Source organism: Trachemys scripta, chromosome 8 (assembly GCF_013100865.1).
Source record: "Trachemys scripta elegans isolate TJP31775 chromosome 8, CAS_Tse_1.0, whole genome shotgun sequence".
Classification (NCBI taxonomy): domain Eukaryota; kingdom Metazoa; phylum Chordata; order Testudines; family Emydidae; genus Trachemys; species Trachemys scripta.
Window position 1 is genome coordinate 12,965,269 of NC_048305.1, and position 26,178 is coordinate 12,991,446.

General features: G+C 40.9%; 1 protein-coding gene across 2 annotated transcripts in view; it reads left to right on the forward strand.

Annotated features, from left to right (window-relative positions):
* The first annotated feature begins 9,294 nt into the window (after positions 1-9,294).
* The window catches only part of FSTL4 (follistatin like 4), a 475,057-nt gene continuing 458,173 nt past the window's right edge, over positions 9,295-26,178 (forward strand). For both annotated transcript variants that reach the window (XM_034779252.1, XM_034779253.1), the window contains exons 1-2: positions 9,295-9,625; positions 19,290-19,425. In XM_034779252.1, coding sequence (XP_034635143.1) covers positions 19,300-19,425 — 126 coding nt within the window. In that variant the 5' untranslated portion in view covers positions 9,295-9,625; positions 19,290-19,299. The remainder of the gene's footprint in view (positions 9,626-19,289; positions 19,426-26,178) is intronic.

The following is a 26,178-nucleotide window of genomic DNA, read 5'->3' on the forward strand; positions in this document are numbered from 1 at the left end:
GTAAGTTCGGACTAAGGTACTTCGAATTCAGCTACATTATTAACGTAGCTGAATTTGCGTACCTTAGTCTGAAGTGGGGGGTTAGTGTGGACCAGGCCTCAGCTTTGACGTTATTCATAGCAGAGAATCTCTTTAGCTCAGTTGGTAGCGGGCAGCATTATGAAGCAAAAGGTCCTCTGTTCTGTTCATCATTGCTCATCTATGATGTTTAGCTGGTGATCGTTTTGTGAACAGCTGTGATTGTGTATGCACGCGCACACACACACTTTGTTTGTACAAAGCGTACAAATTGTGGGCTCGATCCTGCAATGTGTCATCTATCTGTCTTTGGTGTTTGTGGCATGCTAGTCACTGTAGCATCTCTCTGAAGCCAATGGGAGTTGCAGACCCTTTGTACCTTGCAGGAAATGCTCAGCAGCTTGCAGGATCAGTCTCTGGATTTGTGTGAGCAAATCTGTAAGGCAGGGGTCTACATTGTGTAGATGTGCATGCAGGTTGAGTGCACAAGAGCATTTTAAAAAAAAATTGTGCATGGGGAGGCACAGGGAAATGGCTAGTCTACTCAAGAGCTGGAATGCAGTGATGGCAACACAAAGGACCAGCTAGTGAACTTTCAGTGTGAATTATTTTCTTCCTTAGGGGCAATAAGTAAAAATAATGACCTTTCCCATGTGTTCAAATAAGAACAGTGTATGTATGCATTCAAAGATTCAAGTTTGCACGTACAGTCTTGTAACCCTTATCTTTGCAAGTTGGACTCCATGTTAACCAATTTTTACACATTCATATATGTACAGGAACCTCTTACAGTGGAGAAGGAAAAAAAAAGGAAGGCTTAGGGTTTGCCTTTTTTTAATATACTGGAAAAGGAGGAGTACTGACAAAAAATTTCCTCTCCTGAGAGTGTTGGAAGAGCCTTTCTTCATCCCTGCAATCACTGGGAGTGCTGGAAGCTTTAGTCCCAGTAGAGAGCAGTTGTAGCAAAATTGGCATAGCTCCTCTTCTGTACTCCCTGGTAGCTGACACTGAGGCCTGGGAGCCAAGAATGTCTCCTTTTCTCCCTTCTTATTCATTCAGAGAAGAGGAGGAGGCGATCTCCTTCAATTGTAGCACTTAATATCTGCTGGAAGATATTAAGATCTATGTTCCAGGCCTTTTAATACAGAGGAGACTATGTATAATGGAGTTATAATTTAACTTCTAAACAGAGTGAAAGAGGTCTCTCCTATGGACCTGTATGCACAATACAGCCAATGCCAGTGACTTTTTGCCACATCTTTGTGATTTTAAAATCTATTTCAGGAATATATCTTAATCCATCTGAGAAACATCTCTTTCCTTATTTATTTTTCAATAACCATATATAATTACTTTAAATGCTATACAGAAAGGACAACTTTCTGTAGCAATAAACAAATAATAATTTTTCAGCATTACTGTACATCAATAGCCAATTATTTGTGTGTGGATGGGCTCCAGCTGGCTGGTAATGGACTGATAACTCTTCCAGGAAAGAAACTATCATTTCCAAGATGGAGTAGCTGGCCCTTTAATTTTCAGGTATTACAAAAATTGCACCTTTAACCTTTTAAAAATTGTAAATGGCCGAAGACCTGCACTAAATCACTTGATCTCTGCGAGTCAAGTTATCCTGTCCTCACTGCTACTTTGTAAGGTTTTGCCTTTCTGCTGCTCTAGAGTCTCATTTAGACCTTGTTTCATATTTTTTTTTTTTTCTTGAAGCGCTGCGACCTCCATGCATGTACACATCCTTCCAGGCTTCCCTCCAGCCATCTCACGGTAGGGACAATACAAAAAGTACACAGCACGTTCATCCTTGCTCACATATATTGTTTGAGCTTGAATTCATGCTGACTGAGATATGTTATGCTAGTGGCCTGTTGAGACCTCTATTATTTCTACTAAACTCTATTTTAGTATTACATGTTCTCACCTACTTGCAAACCTTTGTCTGTTGCATCCTGTCTGATCTCGGGACTTTTAACCATTTGGGATACAGACAATGGAATCCTGACCCTGGATTAGGCTTCCTGAAAATTACTGTAATGTATAATAAACAATCTGACTTAAAATATGTGAAAGTTCCTGGATTTTTCCCTTTCTTATGAGACCAAGGGGAAAGACTTGGATGTGCTTATGTGAATGCACTGAATTCTTCTCTATGACTTAGCTTTAATTATGAAAGCAACTGAGTTGAGAAAACTACATAGTCAATTTGATTTTTCTGAGTACTTAGAGGCCTAATTATCTTCCTGTGTGTATATGCATAATTTCCACGGATTCCAACGGCAGTCTCTCCCCTGCCTCTGGGGGAAGAAGTTGGTTCATAAATCTAGAGCCAAATCTGACCTGAGTGAAGCAGGTGCCACTCCTGTTGACACGAGTCCAATCAATGAGAATAGCATCTGTCCACACTACAGTAGCATTGAACTTGGCTCTGTGTATGTTTGTTGTGGAGGGAGTTGCTGAAAAATGTACGGTATATGCCATATTGGTTTTAATTCCCCTATTTGAGACTATTTATTATGAACCATTATCCTGTGTCTCCTACACAGCAACAAGCTACCTGTACTGACAGCTTCTAAGTACATAAGAAATATATCTTGGGTGCTGTGACATTTTATATTCCAAACTTTTCCCAGTGGCTGATGGTTTCTTCCTCAAAGTGACATATTGATTGTAGGTACATGTAGGGTGAGTATGATTGTGTTCAGTATTTTGAGCTCATCATCTGTTATCCCATTCTTATTGTCATCCAAGGTCCAGACAGTATCAAATTGGAAGCAGTAGTGTAGAAAATTACGAACAAATCAAAAAAGACTACAGCTGTGAAATGAATCAAGCCACTGTTTCTACATTTAGTATTTTCTTTGGTATAAAACATCTGTTACCTTTTTTTTTGGTGTGTGGGGGGGGGGGACTTACAGCTATCAAAGCAAATATGAAGCATTGTAATTGCTGTTAGACAGTATAGCACCACCAGGTCATTCAAAGTAACTGGAATCCAGTGGCGTAGTATCTTCATCAAATGTGTGATAATTTACTAACTTGTGGCAATGAAATATTGGACTAGATTTCCTAGGACACGGTGGGTACTCTGAGCCACGCCACTGGCCCTGAAGCCATTTTAACCATCTGAGGGTGGATCATTCCAGTGTCAGCAGCAGTGGTGTAGAGTACATTAATAAGGGCTTGTATATGACACATACTCCTTGTTGCCAGCATAACTGCAGGGAGGGGAAGGGTGTGGCCAGAATGTCTTTATGCCCCTTCTGTCTTGGACTGTATTTTGGCTACATCTAACTGTTGCATTCTAAGGGTACATCTACACTACAGTGGGGAGTCGATTTAAGATATGCAAATTCAGCTACGTGAATAGCGTAGCTGAATTCGACGTATTGCAGCCGACTTACCCCGTTGTGAGGACGGCGGCAAAATCGACTTCTGTGGCTTCCTGTCGACGGCGCTTACTACCACCTCCGCTGGTGGAGTTAGAGCGCCGATTTGGGGATCGATTGTCGCGTCCCAACGGGACGCGATAAATCGATCCCCGAGAGGTCGATTTCTACCCGCCGATTCAGGCGGGTAGTATAGACCAGACCTAATTGAAGTTGGGGGAACTGGCCCTGCTCAGAGTAGTGAGTTGGTCAGAAGAGTACAACTATTAACTTTAAACCACCTTTGCACCCATTGACCAGTACTCTGTGCATTTCAGCAGCACCCCAGGACCTGGCCCTAAGTGTGTGAGCTTGTGTGCCACAGGCTTAAGTGACTATAAATGCTAATTGTACTGGCGTATGTACACAAGACTGACAAATCCCTAGAGGTTTGAAGCTGCTATTAAGCTTGTTCCTTCCTATTAGTTTGTGACCAAGAGGATAATGAAAAGATGACAAATTTCAAGTTGACATACAAGTAAGAGATATAGAGTTAGCATGGATAATTTTATGCACTGTCAAAGCGAAAAGGCTTAACTAAATGTATGTGGGCAAAGAGAGATGCTGTCATCTTAATAAGAAATTAAAAGACAGACTCCTAATAATTGAATCATGTCTCTTGTCACATTTGTATTTGTTTAATGCATGTCTAGTTTTGTTTGAATGTAGTTCTGAGTTTCTCCTTTTAATCAGTATTGATTCAGGCTCTTGGTTCTAGTCATTAAAAATGACAATCATAAATCCCTCTGTCATGTTACACTTCCAGCTTCCTGGTAGTATAGCAAATAAATTGCTCCATAACAGACCTGGGTTCAAATTACCTCAGGCGTAGGATTTTGGATACTAAAGGAAATTACTTGCTATACTTTAAACCTAAATTTTCAGATAAGATTATTTTATCTCTTCCCCCTCCCTTCTTATTTAGGAGCACTGCCAGTGTAATATAAAGTGGCCTTAGTGAAATGAGATTCAGGCCTGCTATATTTAAAAATGTGATCCTAAATTCCAGTGCAAGGATCTGAAGCCTGGGAGATGGGGAAACTGGTTTTGGAGCCTTCTTTTTAAAAACATGCAAATGTATTCAGATTTAAGTGAATATAGATAAAGCCTGAACTTCTGTGGCTTCCTCCATGATTAACCTGTCTTTCCCTCTTCTTACTCTCACTGTATTTACTCATATTTATTTTATAAAGCTATACGACCTCGCTGCTTCGTCTTCTGAGTTTCCAAAGAACTTTCATTTGGCTTTTTAGTTTCCAACACATTTTGAGCCTGAAGAAAAGACTTTTTTCTCATTTCAAATGAGCTGGTTTCAGTTCAGCGTTACAGATCGCTGTCCAGTCCTTGTCTGACAAGGAACTGCAGTGCCTTGCTTCTTTTTCTCTGCATCAGGAAACTCCCCATTCCCTGTGTCTGACCTAAAATAATTCATTTTTCTTTTCTGCTTCCTGCAATCACCATTTTCTTCTTTAATAAAAATTTTTGGGCCCCTTTCATTCCCAGTTAAAAATAGTTGCTGCATTGAATTGCTTCAAACTCATCCATTCCTAAATATTAAGAATATATCCATTCTTCATCACCAACGGTGACAGTGGTTTATTTTTCCCACCCCATCTCTGAAAGTCATTTTTGTTGCCAGCACATGTAAGCTGTGTGAACCAGTAAAGAGTATCTTGTGGCACATCAGAGCTTCAAAGATGACACTACATATCACACCTTTGAAAAAGTGCCACATTATCCAATGGAGATCTTAGAATACATCTCAGTCACACAGTGCCAGTTGCTGTAGCTTAACTACAAACTTTCTATTCCCAATATAGTGTAAAGGTAAGCAGGGGAAGATGTCAGCTCATTAACTGACCGGAGGAGGAGGAGGGCTTCTGGGGGACAGAGAAGCGTGCTAGACAGTAGTTTAAAATTAAAAAAAAAAATTATTAAAATTTTATTTTAAAAAGGTGGTAAAATAAATACAGACAGGTACAAAATACTTAGTGAAAAATGTTCAGAGATGCCGAGCACGCTGGTCTGCCATGAAAATAGTAGGAACCGGGGGTGCTCATGCCTTTGAAAAGATGACCACACATTTAGGTGCCTAAATGTGCAGTTAAGCCTGAAAATATTGGCCTTTTTCTGGGGTATGTAGCTTTCCAGATGGTAGGAAATTGTATGGTCCTGATTATTTTCAATCGTTAATGAGTGAATTTGGTGTGAGTCAATCTATATTTGTGTGTGTTTAAAAGGACATTCGAGTCGGTGCTTGAATATTGTGCAGCATTGTGTTAACGTTTCTGTTTTTCCCTGGAAAGCTGCACTTGGTGCACTCACTATTGCTAATATGGAAGGGCATCGATATCCTGCATGGCAGTTGCTCCCCTTGGCACATTGCTATTATGTAAATACAGTCCTATCCCATTGAAACATCTGTGGATGCAGAAAGCAGTCCTGACAGAATTTACTTTCATCATTCTATTGCGTGTTAGTGGACAGTGTGTTCCCACCTATGCAATGAACGGTAGTTGCATGCCAAAATCCACAGATGGAGCTGCAAGAAGCCATGGTCTTCCATATGACATTCCCCAGGTCTCAAAATTCCCCTTCAGCTCCCCAGGACAGCTGTTTAATGGGGGCTATCTCACTATGATCAGGGGCTCTGTGAAAAGGTCATCTCCTCTGTGTTGCCAGTCTCCTAGTAAACTCTGTGGAGGGGTGCCATCAATTCCCCAGCTTGTGAGCACTGACTTCCTGTCCCAGGTCTGCCCAATTCCTATACCAGCCCCTCCATCATTCACAACTTCTGACCCCACAGAGGGCTCCGTCCAGTGTTCCAGATTTGAGTTTTAGGTGAGAAACTGAAGAAGTTTCATTGTGAAATGTTGGTGCAGTGCATAATGGGAGTTATAGTTCAAGTGCCTCTTGCTCACATTCTACTCTATTGGCTTTGCCCCCTGGTCAGACTAAATCACTGATGAGGCACCAGGGTTTCCCTTTTTGGTGAGAGGAGGTGGCCCACCATGGAACTTCCATGGCTCTAGTGCAGGGGTAGGCAACCAAAGGCGGCACGTGAGCTGATTTTCAGTGGCACTCACACTGCCCAGGTCCTGGCCACTGGTCCGGGAGACTCTGCATTTTAATTTAATTTTAAATTAAGCTTTTTAAGCATTTTAAAAACCTTATTTACTTTACATACAACAATAGTTTAGTTAAATATTATAGACTTATAGAAAGAGACCTTCTAAAAACATTAAAATGTATTACTGGCACCCGAAACCTTAAATTAGTGAATAAATTAAGACTCGGCACACCACTCCTGAAAGTTTGCCAACCCCTGCTCTAGGGTATCAAGGGGGACGAAGTACAGCTCAGGAGTTTGGCCCATACAGAAGAATGGGAGCATGAGTCGCCCGAACAACTCCCATGAGGCATCGTGATGACCTTTCACAATAACACTATTTTTGTTTTCAGCTGAAAAATTGTTTTGGGGGCATTCAGTTTTTCAACATCAACATTTTCTATAAAAAGCAGATACTTTTTGTGAAATTTTGTTTAGTTAACTCCAATTTTAGACAGTTCAGACAGAACAATTTTGATCAATCTCAAAACTTGTGTATTTACTGTTTTTCTTTTGAATCAAATGAGAGTTGTGGCGAAGAGAATGAGAGACTATTTGGATGCATCCAATGGTGGGGTAATGTGTCCAAGGTTCAGGAAAGAATTAGTTCAAGGTTTGAGAAACCAAGATTTTCATATTAAGTTACATGCATACAAAAAAAGGTTAGCCTGGCTTGGAGAAGAGATAGAGACCTGAACACCTGTGAACTTTGAAGCTGATCTAGACTTTGTATCTCTGGTCCATTTCTATAGGGTCTCCACATCAGGCCCCGCAGAACCTCCATGACCAACCAATCCTCTTCTGAGCCCTGTAATAGTATCTTTCCCCACCTACCCTGATCAAGTGTTATCTTGAGGGAGATAGGCCACTTGACTTCTCTCTCCATCTGGTGACATTTGAAGGTATAACACTTCCCCTTCCTCCTCAAGCCTTTGGGAACAGTTTAAAATAGTTTCTGCTGCCTCTGCTGAGCACATGAAGTAGTGTCATTCAATGAAGGATCCCTAAGAAATGCCATGTGATTTCAATGCTTGTGTCAAAATGCAATGGTCCAGCTCAAGTCTGAACATTCTTGAGATGCAAATGCATCAGAACTTTCATTCCTATCCCAATAATAATAATTGTGCCCAAACTCAGCTTTTGCTGCTGCAAAACATATAGTGTGCCATATTTTACAGCTGCTTTTCAAATTTGACGAAGGATAATGTCAGTGTAAAAGTCATCCCCAAATTAAACACAAACATCTTTAGTAGTAACCCATTTCTCAGAGGATTTTTCAGCAGGTATGATTTTTTGCAATACATCTTCTATTTCTTTTTCTTTAGAAATTAGAGCAGTTCCTTCTGCTTTCTGTCAGGGAGTCCCAGTCCTCATTAAGCAATGCAGCTGCTGGTCTTCATAATCCCTCCAAGTTGGTATTCTAGCTCCTCCTGGAGATTTTAAAATCTGTTTTGTGTTGGGGTGGTTTTTGTTTTTGTTTTGTTTTTTCGTCTGCAGCAGTGTCAATGGGGACCTACTTTGGCACCTTTCTGGATAGAGGAATAATGACTCCACATACAGCAGCCACAGTCAGTGTGATTCTAAACTATGTGGAGCCTAATAACAACCTAGCATCACCTCCATCCCTTGGGGGGGTTGCCCCATCACTTAAATGAGATTTGAAAACTGAAGTTCAGCAGAAGGGACATCAGCTGCAGAGAAGACAAAAGTTTCAGTCTTGTAATGCATTTCTTCCCTCGGTATTCATTTACTTGACTCCTGCTTTTTGTCTGCCATTGTAAGCCCTTACAGCGATCCTCATTACTCCGGCTGAGCCACTCAAAGGCCAGAGAGTCCCCTACTGATCAGCTGAGTATGAGAGCAGTGACTCAGAGCCTGGGAGCTAACCTCTGCTCGCCCTGGAGCTATTGTCTTGAGTGATCTCTTCAGCTATGAACGCTAAAAATTAAAAAGTCACCTACTGTGGTCTCCATCGGCCTGATTCACAGTCGTTTACACCAGAGCAAAGTGGGTGTGACAGGCTGTATTCCGAGTTCAATAGCTCCTTTACAAGCATTTGGCCCCGATGTAAATGGCCACAAGATGCAGCGCAATGGAAAATCGTGCGGATTGTCAATACGCTTGTCTGAATACTACGACTTTCCAGCTGATAGGCGGTGGAACTGAAAGGCAAAGTGACAAATGCTCCTAGTGAAGAGGAGAAGGTTATTAAAAGCACCTGCTCTCGGCCAATGCCAATGTGGGTTAGAAACAGTAACGAATTAAGCTTGACTATACCACGAGGAGGGTGGTATCATCCCCATTGTACAGGTAGTGAAACTGAGTCACAATGGGGCGCAGCACCTGGGTCAAGGTCAAAGTGAACTGGAGCTAGGAAAAAGCCCCTGGTTCCTAGTCCTGCCCTTCCATCACATTGGATGTGGGGCTGGCTCTAGCTTTACCCAGCCCTGCATAAAAGCGGATTGTCGCTCGGCATTCTGCTCCGAAAGTGCTGCTGACGGATCCTCTGTCTGGCTCGGGCTGCGGCTCTCTGACCCCTCTCCCTCCCCTCCTACCCGCCCTACCTGGCTCTCCTGGAGAGGGAGCGCCCGCCTGGCGGCGCGCGGGACTCGCTCCTCCCCGGCTCCCAGCCCCGCTCCTGAGCCCGCACAGGTGTCCGCTATTGGGTAGAATATGCAAATGATTGGGTGACGTCAGGCAGCTCTGGTCCAAGCAGCAGAAATAGGGCAGGATTCAGCATTTACACCTCCTAGCTCCTGGATTGCGACTGACACCAGCGCCAAGACTGTGTTGTGATTTTTTTTTTTTTCGATTTTTTTCCCCCCCGGTCTTTCGTTTACTCCCTCTTGGTTTTTCCTCCTTCAGGCTCCAGCCTTTCATGATTTCCTTCCCTCTCCCCTACAAACGCTCCTGCAGACTTCTGTATCCTTCCTCCCCATAAGGAGATTTAAAAAAAAAAAAAAAAACCCAAACACACCAAAACTCTGACATCCTTTTCTTCTTCTTCCAGCTGCTACAGGCTTTAAACTGTGCTCACTCTGCCACGGGAATACTACAGGTAAGTGACATGCTAGAAGCCTCTGATTCCATGGGGCTGTGCGGGTAGGGGAGGGAGATGCATGAGCAGTATACCCTCGCCCCCCAGGAAGGTTAATGTATCAGTGTTGTGGGGTTTTAAAACCATCTCCTGTTCCTTCCAGTGTCCAGCCAGATGTAGGCTCGCAGGGGGCTTGCTGGTCGCTGTGGTGTTAATTCAGAGTCCCTAATGATGACTGGCAGAGTTTGCAACATTAACTTAGCGGCTGGTAGCCTTGGTTGCACGGAGCAATTTCTGCTCCGGAATGCAGCGTAAGGGATGTGGTTGGGGGGAGGGAGGGAGCGGCAGTAAGGGGAAGGAGGAGCAGCTTTGGAGGTGCAATACTGTAACCCCCGTGCACCGGACCCTGGACCCCGAAGCCCAGGGCAGTCTCTGGAGGTGGGGGTGCAGTCCCAGGCTTGCTATCTGTCTCCAGTTTTCCACGGAGCATTTCTTGGTGTGTGCATCGTGCGCTCGCAGGGCTTAGGGGAATGAGCACCAGAAGCTATGGGGAGAGAGGGATGAGCAGCCGTTATGGCATCTGACAGTTCATTTTTTGCAAAAGCTGCTTATCCTGCATCTTCCCATGGGTCTGCCCTTGCTCCTGCTCGTGTTTACAAGTTCGACTGTCTTACAAGTAACTGCAGAGGCAGCAAATCGGAGAGGAGCAAGGTACAGTGTTTGAGCCTCCGATGCAAGGGGGCCGTCAAACATAGCCAGCTCGAAAAAGAGCCGGTTCTAACCATATCCTAGAGAAACGGAATTGCTCTGTCCCCTTCTCTCTTTCCTCCCTCGCTGCCTGGCTCTCCTCTAGGGCTCAGGGCGCTCGGCTCACCCTCTTCATCTACTCAGCTGACCTGGGGTTAGCAGCAAGACTTTTTGTTAGGGCCCCAGGGAGCAGGGGACGGACCAGGCGGCAGCCCGGTTGCCTTGCCGTTTGTGGAGCGATGCAAAATGAATCGTGGGATCTTCTCGCTGCAAGCTAGTCGGGCTCGGAGAAAGCTGCCTGGGTCGGTTTCCCCACTGAACGCATCTATACGCAGTAGTTAGAACAGCTGGCTGGCTAGAGACACTCTAAAGCCAGCAGCACTTCCACTGCGTTCTCAAATAACGTTTCCAACTCTGAGAGCTGTCCTAGCACCCTTCCTTTTTCGTTCTGGGGGCTGAGCAAGGAGCTAGGAAATCTTGGCCATCCACGTCCAGGTTCTCCCCCTCCTCCGCGCCCCATAAACAACCCAGCCTCCTGCATATATTTACACACACACACACACACACACACACACACACACACACACAAGTAACTCAGTACCTTCTAATCCGGTCTCTCTTGAGTTACTTGGTAATGGACTCCTGAAATTATTGGAGAGTGGTTGGGGTTGTTTTTTTTTGTCACTTGTTCCTCCTTCCCGTCCACACCAACCTCCCCCCCTCCTTTTTTTTTTTACCTTTTTGGCAGGGGATTTAGTTTCAGACGCTGTCTTGCTTTTGAGATAATCAGCAGTACTTTAAGGCAAGGAGTTAGCTTAATTATGGGAAGCCAGAGACAGGCTGAATTCCACAGCACTGAACTGTATAGAAAGCTGACATCGGAGGGAGATCTTCCTCTGGGCTTCTGAAAGTGTATTTATACGTGTGTGTGTCTATTTACCTAGTTTGGAAATATTTCTCCTTGGTTATTAGATGCGATCAGGCTGGGGGCGGGGGCGTTTAGCGTTTGTGTGATGGTTTAGTTCACAGAATTCTTTAGGGTCGTGTCTCCAAATGTAACGTGGCACGCGAGGGGGGACTCGCGGGAGGGAGTCCTGGGTTGTTCTGAAGTATTTCCCATCTCATTCAGGCTGCAGCGCAAAAGAAATATGACCCACTTCCCAGGGCTCGGATTCTTTTTTTTTAAACCTCTCCTTTGCTGAGCAAGAATCCAGGAAGGCTGCGTTTGTGTTTTGAAACGGAAAATGGGAGTGTGAGCTTGTTCCGTTCCCTGCAAAAATCCATGTGAGAAATAGCTGAACGACCATAGATCTCCCGCGACACCTCTTGATCTTCACGAAATAGATCTGATGGTGTTAGGGACGGGTGGGTTGAAGAGAAAACACAGCCGCCCTTCGGGCTTTTCTGAGGACAGGAGCTGTCCGCGGGCTGTGGTCCTGACATTTTCCCTGCAGCTGCGTCTTTTCGCGGGATGTGGCCCCTAGGTGTCGCCTCGGTGGTTGTTCTGCCTTTTACCATTGTAACAAAATGGTTCTTTTAAAAAACTTGGAATTTACTAAAATCCACCCGTGCCCACTTGAAGAATTTGTGACAACCAGGTCTCTCCCCGCCCCTCCCCTCCCACTCCACATTTCCTACACGGGATTCAGCTCCTTACTCCAACCGGAGCACAAATTTAAGGGTAGAAAACAATCATCAGAGCGTAGTGTAGATGGGAAATTGCCCCATAGCTCGAAAGAGACACTGCTCCCTTCCAAACTAAAGGGGATATTAATGATTATCTTCAGAGAAGCCAGGAAGATGAACGCGGAGATATGCATACAAATCAAGTTTTCCCCTTTAGATAAATGTAATTAGTACTGGGAATGGCTGATTGAGTGTGTGTGTGCATGCGTGTAATTTGCCTGTGTGTGTGTGTGTGTATTTACAAACCTGTTATCTTCCTATAGATCTGGGTTATTTAGCTCATGGTAGCACTCAAAATGTGCTAGGTGTTTTCCAAACATAGAGTAAGACCCCAGTCTCTGCCCTGAAAAGCATACAATTTGAAAAGGTAATAGAGTAATAGAAAAGCACAACCCCCCCCCAACCTTAAAGTGGAGAAAACAGTAGCTACCTGCTAGTCTGCACGCGTGTGTTAAAGTTAAACATACTCAGTTTTAGCTCTTTCAAGCTCTCTCTGTGTGACAGTGAGTGATTTTTTTATAGATAGTTAAACTGATAAATGGTAGAGCAGGTGTTCTCAAACTGAGGGTCGGGGTCACAAGGTTATTACATGGCAGGTCATGAGCTGTCAGCCTCCACCCCAAGTCCCACTTTGCCTCCAGCATTTCTAATGGTGTTAAATATATTTTAAAAGTGTTTTTAAGTTATAAGGGGGGTTGCACTCAGAGGCAGCTATGTGAAAGGGGTCACTAGTACAAAAATTTGAGAACCACTGTGGTAGAGGAACCAACCAGAGTGAGAAGGCTTTTGGGTAAAAGTTTAGATATTAAAAAAAAAAAATGGTGACGGGATCAAATGTGGTCAACCAACTAAAAAGATGTCACCAATCTTGAATCAACACATCTGGGTCAATGAGAAGCAAAGTTGACTCTCAGGAACTTTCTTAAACCTTGGGCCATAGTCTATTGCCCTTAACCAAGGTCAACATCTGTATAATGCAGCATACAAAGAGAAGAGGAACTGTGTGTTCAGAAAAGGGGCCACTTTCCCACCCAAAATAACAGTAGAATTGCACATCACTTCTCCAGCTGAAGATGACCTTGAACCTGTGATCTTTGCATTCATGATTTACCATCACTTACCCTGCAACTGACATTGAAGAATGCTGAGTTAATAAAATATCTGGCTCCTCTCCCACCTCGCCCTTTTAAAAGTCTTATTTATGGATTGTGCAAACAGCTTTCCAGGATTATTGACCCTTATCTAGTCAGTCATGTGGGGGTAATGAAGTGATATTGTGGAAAAACACTTTCCTGAGCATAACCACAAAACAAACCATGGGACTAAACCTTGTGGAAAGATCACATCAGAGGTGATCCAACAGTTGAAGATGCAAACCGAAGGTCCAGTCCTGCAAGATACTGAGGGGCTCCTGAATGTCCTTCACTCCTGTTGAGGTTTTCAGAATCTCTCCAGTAGCATATAGTACCTTGCAAGAATGAGCTTTAGACAGCAATCGAAACAGCTCTCAACAGAGTATTCAGTTATTTAAAATTTGTACAAATGCTCCCTGTCTTAACTAGGATGTGTGTCACAATTTTACATATTGCACTTGGTACCATTTAGGCATCTCATTCATCAAAATTGAAGTATTAATCAGAGATAGTGTAGATAATTAATTGGAAATGTAATTTTAACGTCATTATGGTTTGGTGAAAGGTTACCTTAGAATGATTTTTCATGACTACTTTCTTAGATTTAGTAGCATTTTACAAAAATGATGGGTATCAAAATGATTTTACAGGTCACAGAAACACTCACTAATTATATAATAAATCAAACTTGAATCTTATACCAAAGGAACTAAGGGCCAGATTCTCAGCTGCTGTAAATGGAACCAAGTTATGACACCTAATTATTTGGCCCTAACATTTTCTCTTATAATAACCGTCATAATTTTAGGAAGCTAAGATACAACTCTTTCTTTCTAATGTAGGTTTGGCTGAAAAAAGATTAGTATCTTACAATAGTTCTCATCTTTCTATGTCTTTAGAATGAGACTTAGCTTAAAAACCTGAAAACAGCTGCATTAAGAAAGGTCATTCTTAAGCTCTTATTTGTATTATAGCAGCACATCTGGGACCCTGTCATGATTCAGGGGCCCAATTGTGCCAGGCACTATCCAAATAAGGGATTCTTTAGAGTGTTTTTTCTTTTAATTATGCCAGACTTCTGCCACCCTTATGCTTTGTAAGTACTCATGGGGTAAAGAACTACTGTCCAGGAGTAAACATTTTAAAATCTTGCTCAGTTTGGGGGAAGGAACCCTAAATGAGATGTTTATATAGGTTTCATGTTGCACCTTCAACTTAAATTATTAGGCTAAACTTATCCCAGATGTAATTGTACTGTAGCTAGTGTAGATACATCAAGCATGAATGTGCCCCCCCCCAATTCATCCATTCTTAAAACAAAATTAGATTTACTGAGAGTTTAATTATAGATTATCTAATATATTGGAATCGTTTTCCCCTTGTTTGCACATAGGTTATGAAGAGTAGGTGTGTGACAGATTTTTCTTAGCTCTCAAGAGATTTCTAGTGTTCAGCCAAGCACTTTGTTCAGTAGTTGTTCTTTTTATACAGATCATCTTGCCTAGGCAAGTCCAGACTGAGAGACTTACGTGGAGAAGGACTGCCCATGTGGGCTTATGTTTTATATATTTGTCTCCCAAATTAGGAGAAAAAACTGGTGGCACATTGCCAATGATGGGCCTGATCCAAAGCCCATTGCAATCAATGGATGTCTTCCTACTGAATTCAATGAACTTTGGATTATCATTTAATTTTAAATTTCATTGAGCATTATACAGCCATTTAAGATGCAGTGTTTGAGAATTAAGGGCCAGATTCTGCAAGGAGCAGGGCCGCTCTTATTTAACTATCTCAACCCTTAACTGAAGCAACTCCGTGCAAGACTATGCTGCTGAGCTCCTCCAAAGATTTGGTCCCAATTAAATTCCTAGCATCTGGGATTTATGACAAAATGGGAATTTTTGCTCAATTAAGGATCACAGAACATGGCCCATATTTGTATTTCTGGCATCTGAATGAACTAACCCAGAGCACGCACAGATCTATACTGTGTATTAATATAAATGTCAGTATTATGAGTAAAACTAATTAAAATATTGCCAGGCAGTGTTGCTATAAATTGAATTGAGAAAGATACAAGTTGTTCAAATCACATTAAACTCTATTGGTGTTATTGGAAGGCAATTGTTGTGCTGGTAGTTTTAATGTTGTATGCAACGATTCTCACCTAATCCGAACAACTTAACATCATGTTTCCATGCAGTTAGTTACCAATTCTAACTGGGCACGGCTAGTTCTTTGATGTTTGAGCTCTGGAGTCATAACTTCAAACTGCAGATATGTCAGAAATCTCCAGAATTGCAAAATGAAATTGTTCTATTTGTTGTGATTGTATCAACAAATGATACAAAATGCCTCTATAAAAACGTAAGAAATAGGACTGCGGTACCAGAGTGGTTTAGAATATAATATATTTGTAGCTTATTGATATAGTGGCTTTGGTTTATTACACATTTATTTATGGCTCTAATAGCATTACATCTGAGAGTTTCTAATTAAAATTTAGAAAGCCTAATAAATTCCGATTTCACCCTGATCTCTTTCAATTGATGGTGTTTAGAATAGTATTGAGGAATAGTGAGGACTTAAGTGCGCTGATGAGTGTGTAGAGCAACTGTAATTGGTGTTTGTTTTATTGACCGTACACATTCGGGCAGACAAAATATCTAAGACCAAATTCTGCCCTGGTGTACATGGGCATAAGCTTTGAAATCCATGATTTTAGATCAGGACCAGTTATAGTCCTTTACTTGTTTTACAACATTTTTGTATCACTGACTTACTATCTTTCAAGGGCCCTATTTACCCTGGTGTAACTCTATTGACTTCAATATGGTCACTTCTATTTACTCCTGGGCTTAATTTGGTGACTGCCATGTAACTTGATAATGTATGGTGTTCAGTCCTACCATAACCAGTATGCTTGCATCTTTCTATAGAATCTAGTCTAGCTTTCCCCTGAACCACAATATTGCAGGATTGTGGGTTTTTTTTTAATGCAAAACAAGGAATAATTGGCAGTTTCACCTTATCATGCTTTGAGGAGACTTTTATTTATTTATTTTTTATTTGAATTTAAGATTGGAACAAAACCAAACTCAGGAAGATGGTGGAACATGTATCATTCCCTGTCAAGCCCAACCTGAAAACCAGGCAAACAGTAATGCCACCCTGGACTGTTTACCTTTTTGCCTGGCGCCCTTGTCCAGACAGAAATTCCTCCTTTAATGGGGCAGTCACCTTTGGGAGTCCCTGGCAGTGTACTGCCAATTAAATGCTGCTGCTCAAGAGTTAGGAGGAAGCCTGGGGGGTGGGAAGGGTTTCAAAGCCAACTCTAAAGCACATGCCTGGAGAGGCTGGTGCAGTGTGAAAACAGAACTGCTGCCATTTCACGGTCCGCCAGATGGAATGATTTTGGAGGATCTGCTGTGAGGAAATCTTGGAAGGGTTGTCTCTCCTTCCTGGGATACTGCCACAGGACGAAGTGATCTGGGCCATAGCTTGGTAAATAATCTCATAAGCTCTCTTTAAGAAATAGAACTCTTTATTAACTTATTAACTCAGTGCAGATGCATGTAAAATACATTAAGACCCTGATCCTGCAACTAGATCTGTGTAGATTGACTCCCTATACCAATGAAGAGTCCCAGTGACAACATTGGGGGGTCCACACAGGAGCTGGGGTCTTCCTCTGCAGACTAATTGGTTCAGTTCTTGCACAGATGGGAAGTGCCACTTCCTGTATCTCCACTATCACTTTCTGCAGTTTCCTAGGCTTTTCTTAACGCCTCCTCCATCCAAGAATTGTTCAGCCCAATCCTACTTAGTCTATGATCTCAGCCCCAGATGGTATGGGAAATGTGTATCTGCTGAAGTCAGATGTGCATAGCAAACAGTAGGAGGCAAATAGGGATATTTTCTGTAGACACCTTTGCAGTCAACCATCGTGAGGCCTTAGAGAACTGAACTGAGTATAGATCTCTGGTGGGATTTTTTAGAAGCACCTAAGACATGGGAGCACATGTCCTATGGACTGTCAACAAGACTTTTGTTCTAAGGCCTAGATTTTTTTTTTTAAAATGTACTTAGGCATTGCTCCATTCAGCATTGCAAGACCTAGCTGACTTCGGAGCCTAAGTCCCTTTGAATTTCCTTTTAATATATGTTTTATTCTATATAAATTGTATGAATTTCAGTGGGACTTACACAGTGCAGCATTGAGCAAATAGGTCCAGATTTTTAAAGACATAGAGGTGTCTAAGTCTTTAAGGCTCTCAAGACAATTCCCTCCTTTTCTTCACTATATTATAAACTTTGTTGTTCCATGTGTGACGGGTTGGACTCTCCCCCTCTCAACCCTCCCCGCCCCCCGTCCAGGATGCCACCCGGTATGCTAGGGTCCCACTGGTTCCGCCCGTTCCACCAGGCTGGTTTTCCTCACCTTGTCCTAGCTGTGCCAGTCTCTCAAGCCTTCTATAGCACACACACACAGGTAAGGCCACACCCAGCTGCAGACACAGACTGAATATTGTCTTGTGCTGTATAGAAAAATCTGCACAGTGCAAGCTCATCAAAATTTATCCTCTCCCTCAATGTGGAGAGAGAGATGCAAGCTTACCCTCCCCACCCCCCAGATATGAATTGCACAAACTGGGTTTTGGAATAAACTACTAACACGTTTTCTTAACTATAAAAGGTAGATTTTAAGTGATTATAAGGGATAACAAACAGAACAAAGCAGATTACTGAGCAAATAAAACAAAACGCACAAACTAGGCTTAATACACTCAAGAAATAGGTTAAAATGTAATTTCTCACTATAAGTGTTGTTTTAGGCAAGTTGCAGAGTTTCTGTAGCTTAGAGTTCCAGTTATTTCTCTTTACAGACTAGACTCCTGCCTTCGTCTGGACTTAGCCCTTGCCTTTCCCTCAGTTCAGTTCCTTTGAATTTTCAGGTACTTTCAGCAGTCTTCCTTCTTGGGCAGGAAGGCAATGGAGAAGAGACCTGTTTGCGTTACTCCCCAGCCTTAAATAGAATTTACATAAAGTGGGAAGCCTTTGTTTCCAGTGGGAAAGTACTAACGGTGTCCAAGGTGGTACTTTTTATCAGGCAACATTATCACCTGACCTTGCAATGTCAAAGCAACCATGAAACCAATTTTATTTGCAATGTCCACAGGAAGGAACTCCTGGAAGATGGGGGATCCACATCTTTGAAGACTCATTGTCTTTTTCCTAATGGCTCATTAAGGCTGATTACTTACTGTCTGGTGGGCATCTCCAAGTGTAACCACAGTTGTAATTGTTATATAGTCAACTTTCCTAACTCCAGATACAGAAATGATACATGCGTCCAAATTGGATAATCACATTCAGTAAATCACAATCTTTCCAATGATATCTTACATGAGCCATATTGTATACAATATATCTTAGTTATGCCCTATTCATATCATAAGCATATTTCTATAAAGAATAGGGAGTGTCACATCACACTATGTATTCCTGTAGAGGCTGTAATGGGATAGGCCCTTCCTGTACACACAAGGACAGCTCCTGTTCTGCATAGGCACAGAGCTCCTCCCATGTGGAGCAGCTTGTAGAATCAAGGCCTGTGAAGATGAGCAACACATGAAGGGCAGGGATAAACCATCCTCTTCTCTTTATCCCATTAACTGGGGTTTGGGTCATCATGCAACCTCCACCATCTTTGTCTGTCCAAGGTGGCACTAAGATCCATCTGTTGACCATCTTCTTTTATTCAATTCATCCACCACTTCCTCAGCTTTCCTTGGGGTCTCTTTTCTACCACCCTCTTCTTTTCTAGGTCTCCTTCATTCAGTTGTACATCAAATAACTAAAATAAAGGAGCATTTTTCAAGGGAAAATGCACATAACTTGGCCCGTGTACCCATAGGAACTCATTATTCCATTATGTATGCTGTGTGTGTGTAAATAGTTCCACAAGTAATTTTTAAATGTATAGCTGCCATAAATTAGGTGAAATTTCAGCTGAACTACTGAATCTCCAAGCTGCGTTAGGGGGCAGGGGTTGTTTTTTGTTTCTGTAGTTTTTTTTTCACATGATGGTTTGATAGTTGTCATCTTGTTCTCAACAGACTTGAAATAATGAAATCAAGAAGCTTTTGGTCACTTCTGGTGTTGCTTGAGGTCTTCCTGTCCGTCACTTGTGGGTGGATGGAATCGGACAGGATCAGAAGGCTTTATGCGGATGCAGGGAGATTGCAACAAAAGGTACTGTGAATCAGCTGTCATTTCATGTTCTCTCTAATGCTGCGTTCAGCTTTTTCAATGTGGTAAGGGAAAAGCAGCGAGGGTCACATGGTGAAGATAAATACTTGCTGAGGGGGACAATGGAAATACTAACGGTGAGCTATATGTTCTATAAAACAGAAGGCTTCACTTCTTCTCCCCACCTGTAGTTTCTTTTCTTAGTATATGACAGTAGTGTTCAAAGTCTCCAAGTGTTTAACGAACACACAGACCTTGTCCCTACCCTATATATGGACAGTCACCGGAGGATACAAAATCTTAGAAATTGGTATTCTCATTTTACAAAAGGGAATGCTAATCCACAGTTATTTTCAAGTGGCTTGCCAAGATCCTCACTCAGAACCTTCCCACATTTCATTAGATTCCCCAAACCTGAGGCTTGTGATGTAATATGGGAAAATGGAAAGCATTTCTAAAGGTATAATAGTTCATCATTGCTTACTATTACTAAGACTGCATACAGTCAACAGAGTAACTTTATCGTGTGTTATTTGATCACAAGGCATGACTTCTCATTCATTATTCTATAATTGCAATGCACTCTTAAACCGACAGGCACCAGGCTTCTGGGAACTGTGCAAGTAACTGAATCTGTGTTGTCATTGCTGAAGTTAAAATGTTGGCTTTCTTTGCAATGGTTAAACAGAGACTCTCTATAAACTCTGAATAGCATTCTGCATCAGTATTTCAAGGTAAAAATATTCAAACTGTGTCCTTATCAGAGTTCTTGATGTGAATTTGTTCATCATAATAGGCATGTAAATATCTAGGAAGCTCATTTTTTAAACTTATTTTTAAATAATGAGGCCCAGACCAAACTTGTGGGGAGAACAAGAACATTACTGAACATTTTTTAAAAGTACAATGAGAATGATGAAACTCTCTTTTTATTTTATTATATTTTTACTTCCTATTTATCATGAATTTTCTAACGAATTGCCTTGTTTTCAAAATGAGTGACTTTTTTTCAAATTGGCAGACTCTTGAAGCAGTTGTTTAATAGCATACTTGAGGCATGTTAATTGTTAAATCACAGATTCTGGACCAAATATTAGCCATTTAAAGTATTTTTATGAAGGAACAGCCAGCAAGGCATTTTTATATTTAAGAATGTTTGGTTTTTCTCTGTGTGCGCGCACGTTCATCTCTCAATAAGATGGTTTACATGATGTGTTTCTCAAGATATACTATAAGTACACTTATTATTCACTGCTGGATCACTTCAAAAAAATCAATTCTGACCGAGTTGGTGATGACACTGCAAAGGTTGGCACTCTGTCTCTCATGCTCACAGGCACTCTTTCCGTGATTTTTAGAGCAACAAAAATCTGTTACTGCTTTCAGCTCTCCTGCCTCTACACCCCCACCCACATCATGCCATCTATTTTTCTGCTTTCGAGCCCTATGCAGGATACTAGTGCTTGTAATGTTAAATTAATTTAGCATGTGTGCTTTAAGATCCACTCTCATGTCTTTTGTTTCAAATTGCTTTTGCTTTCTTTTTAAAGATAACTAATTGTATCTTGCATGCTTTTTGGATTTAGAAACCGTTGTGCCATTCTTCATGAAGTACATGCTTATTAGAAATTTGACTTTCTAAAATAATGTTACTCCTAGGAGTGAAATTCATTAATCAAATGATTTAGTATCATAGTTTTATATTAAAATACTTGAAAGACATTCATTCATTTGATCTTGCTCTAAAACCATAAAGTTATTACCCCAATTACTTGATTTGGCTCAGGGTGAAAAGATCTAAGCTCCTGATGTATTTGTTCAAAGATTTGTAAAAGATTTATAAGAAGTGTGAATATTATTAAAATATTGAAATGTTTTTATGTACAAAGGCTGTAGTTGAAATAGCTTCAAGGGGTATAACATTTATAAATGCAGATTAAATAAAAAAGTAGCAGCACAGAAGGCTTGTTCAACAAGCAATACTGTTTGTACAGTGAGGAAGAGAATACCAATAGGAATTTGAAAACAAATTACATGCAACTCTATTCCAGACAGTCAATGGAATTGTGAAATAGCCTGCCATTCTCTTTTAATTTCTTTCAGAATAAAGGCATTTCACCCTTTCAGAAAGTACAGCTTGTTCATGCCACTGTTTATCACAACAAAAACTATTTGGGAAGTTCCTATTCTCTCTTGGTTATATTTGCTTCTGTTTAACTTCGGTTTTATTTCCTGTCCTATAACATCAGCAACTTTACTGTTCTAGAAATGGAAACCTTGTAGTTTCTCACAGATCATGGATTTAAACCCGTGACAGTCAGTTGCTTTGTCATGGTGGTGGTTTGTTCATAAGAAATGTTTATTAATTATCAAACAAATGGTTTCTGACTTATATATAATTGCTGTAATTCTACTAGAAGACATTCAAACCATGGAATGATAAATGGCAAAATTCCTAAGCTGTAACTAACTAAAATTACATTTTAAAGTTAATTTTCTTAGAATAAGAAAAGGGCTATTTCACAGGTCAAATGATCTCAAGTTAATTTTGTAGAGAGTTTAGTTCAAAATATATCAAAACAAGGATAAGGGACCCAGTAAGGGTCCCCCACCTTTACAAGTGTTTGCTCTGATCTACATAGGCGCCAGTTTACTGAATCAAAATGTATTGCTTAATTTATGTTCAAATTCCTGAATCTATTTCTTGCTGGTCTATATTAGAACTTCTTGTGTTTGTGCTTTGAATTTATAAAGCACAAGCAAGATTTGCGGCTATAGACTGTGCCCTTCATGTGTGATATGTATTTACCCTTATGTCCAAGAAATCTAAATCTATATTATCATGGCAGTGTGTGTTTTCCTGATGCTCAGCAATCCCTTTCCTTAAAAGTATAGGACCTTCTTGAGAAAATGAAATCATATTTCTTCTTTGAGTAGTACTTTAATTAGAATAGTAACAATATGCCTACACATTTATTGGGTCTAAGTGCCTGTAGCTGCATAATGAATTAAAACTAATACCTTAACTTATTTTTAAAACACATTGTTATTATTATTTATTAAGCACCAGCTGAGTGCTCAGCAAGGTACATGATCCAGCGAGTCACAATTCTTCAGAAGCTCAGTCTTTAATAGCCTGATTCTACAAAGTGTCTAGAAGCTCTTGCAAGGTTCCGGGTGCCCTCTACTCCCATGAACTTCCGTTGGAGTTTAGAGAATTCACTTTCCCTGCATGCGATCAAAAAGAGTCAACATGGCCAGGACACAGGAGGAAAATACACTGAGTCTTTTAGAGGAAGTTTCTCTCTTAGAACACTCACTAAAAGAGTTTAGCAGGTGTGGGTTTTGTGGACAAAGTAAGACTTAAACATTGGATGAGATTCTGGAATCCCAGAAGTTGGGAAAATCCCTAATAGCTGCTCTTTTACCCCATTGACATAAAAAGGCAACTGTCTGAAATCCACATACCTAAGAAAATTATAATGTCTTCAGTTTCAGTCTCCAGTAAGGCTGTCCAGAAAACAATTCCATTTTACACACAGTTTTGAGGTTTCAAAATTTGTTTTTGTTCCAACGTGGAGTAAAACCAAGACCTTTAGAAAATTGCATAACTATCCCCATAAGACATTGATACCCTAGAATAGCACAATTCAATCACCGCTCCAAATCAGGCAGAGCAGGGGCTAGAACGTGGGTTTCCCATATTCGCTGCATATGTCCTGACTATTGGGCTATCGGCTATTCTGGTCTCTCTTGTTCAGACCTGGAATTCCATCCTGGACCTGAGAAACATTTTAATCAAAACAGGTATGTTTTCCCATGAAATATTAAGGTTTTGGTGAAATGACCTTTTTTGAGAGAGAAAGATTTGTCAACTTTTTTTTACCAGCTCTAGTCACAAGGAAGCTGCTGACAAATTCTGTCATGTTAATAGGGAGGTATTACTAAAAAAATCAACACTGAACAACTGAGCTCTTAACATTTAGGTTGTTTTCACATACAGCAAAAATGGTGAGTTATTTAAGATTAAATCATAACATATGGAATTTAAACATTTGCAGGCTTAAAAACACACACAATCAATCTGGGAGGTTATGAAGCTTAAGTGTGAAATCTCAACCCTATTGAAATTAGAGAGTTTTGCCATTGACTTCAATGGGGCCAGGATTTCATCTTAAATTTTTCAGCATCCCAAAATAACAACCACTTTCCAAGTTCTAATATTCCTTAGAGGCTGCAAATCACATCTGAGCCAATGTATAACATCTTTGAAGTTTGGCTTATCTAAGAATGGGAATTTAATTGTTGTCTTTGGTGGTACAATATTCTCTACACTGCTTTAGCTCCTGAGGTCTTGATGATGTGCTTTAGTTCAGAATGCCAGAAAAGGCTAAAACTTTATTGAGATGAAAAATGGAAGTATATTTTTCTGCTCTAAACTAGTTCAGAGTTGAGACACCTCCTTAAATTATCTACCCAAAAAAGCCATTCGGGCTCCTGTTGCCAGAACCATATGCCACAAATGCTGCTAAACCTAGGTTTAGCTGGCTTCCCCCTGTTGCTTTAGATTCCAACCAGCCCTACAGACAGATCCAAAGATGATTAGACATCAGAACTAGTAATGGGTTCAGGAGGTGTCCTTCAGCTTTGGATTGCCCTTAAACTAGAGCTTGAGTATGACACTGATCAGGGCTAGCACTATGGTTTCATTACCTTGAATGATGGAAATATCACTAGATTGGATAATGTGAGTTGTCTTCCATCTTCACTGAAATCTTGCAAGAACAACTATTTCCTGATACGTTAGTCAAACCCTAACTGGAACGAGAAAATAGGCTTATTTTTAAAATCAAACCCAGAACGAAAGTCTTATGGGGAGTTTAGCACCCAAGACTCCAGTAAAAGCCTGCCCAGAAATTTTGAAGGGGTTTGGAAGCAATGGGACTACTCACATGAGTAAGTTAGTCCCTGCAAGATCAGCACCTATGCCTGTAAATTTAGCTCAGATGAAATTATAGTTTTCCCAGTGGGTCAAAAAAACACCCAATATTCCCACCATCAATATAGGGTTTTTAAAAGGGAAGAGCGATGTTTTATTTAGCATTAAATGTAGATGTTGCTCAAAGAGGAGAATTAAGTGAAAGTAATTATGTCAGTGAAAGGCAGGTTTTATACACATTGCTAATGTGTGGTATGAAAAGTTTTTTGCCATATTCCTTCAAGTAATGGCCAGACATCTTCCCTTTGATCTGTGGTGCTGACAAGATTATCACTGCATCTCTTTACTGAATAAGAATACTAATTCTGAATCTACATGCAGAATTTCCATCTGCTAATGGGAGTTCCTCAAACAAAAGAACATGCATCACTGCATATCAAATGGAAATGTTGTATTATGTTTTGTGGTACATTGCTGGCAAATAGCCCTGGACAATATTATCATCCTTTGTCAATGTAAAAATGGAAAATATTCTTGTACCATTACAGGTATTGCTTGTGGCTTTTTGTTTAATGGATAAAGGAAATATTTAAATGCCATTGATTGCTCATAATGTCTAGTGATTAGCATAGAAGATTTATTGACAGGACTTCTGGGTTCTGTTCTTGGCTATGCCACTGAATGGCTGTGTGACCTTGGGGAAGTCATTTAATACTTTTGGCTTACTTTTGCCACCTCTGTAAAATGCAAAGTACTTTGAGCTACTCAAATAAAAGCCACTGAGAGCAAATAATGACATGCTGTTGGTGGTGATGAATAATCCCTCAGGTGAAATTTACCTTGGTGCAGAGGACTCATAAGGCTCTACACACCATTTATGCTATGTGTAATGATTTAAGTGAACTGAAAAGTCTCGTGCAGACTGGAGTGATTTTTTTCCCCCTCCCCCATACTCCTAGATTCTGATACTGTTGCTCATACTGAGAAGTACCTTACTCAATCAGTGATTTCACTGAAATGCATGAGTTTACCTGTGGAGTAAGATGCTACTAACTGTGAATGAGGGATTCGAGTGTGGACATAATAACTAAGTTTTTAAAGCTGTAAATAAAAGGACGTGGCAATCGATCATCTAAGGAATCCAACTTCCTTGATCACTCGTTTGGATGGCTTTTACAATATTTGCATCACCTTGTATCCTGGATACCTATTTATTTACATAGCTAGAGAATATAACTGCCATTCATAGCTATTCTGCCATTTAAACTGTGGCATTAAAGAAAACATTTCATACTCATAAACAGAACTGCCATACATCTTAAATGATGCCATGATTTTCTCTTTGCTGGCATTTGGCAGGCATCAGCTTACCAGAGCACCAATCATTTGCCTTGTTTATTACTTACTGTTTGCATGGTATCTGAGTCACTTAAAATTTCAGAAGGCAACAAATGTCACATAAGTCTTCATCACAACCATAAATAGTTATATGTGCACACCAGACTTCGATGACGCAAGTAGACAGAGTGAATTGTCCATCTGGAAACAACATTGCACTCATAATGGTTTTTGCCTCAGGTCATGTCTAGGAGTCTTGATTGCTTGTGTTGGAGATTTCAAATTACCTATAGGGTCGAAAGGTCATTGTGCCTGCTCTTTCAGATGAAGATCCTAGCTTGCTATTTTAAACAACATAGAGGCCTATTTCACTTTTTGTGATATCCTTCCAGTGTTTCAAAATCCAATGAGTATTGCACTGTTATGGCTGAGTGTAATTCACCCCTTTGTAGAGGGCCAAAAGTAAAGGGAGAAATTAT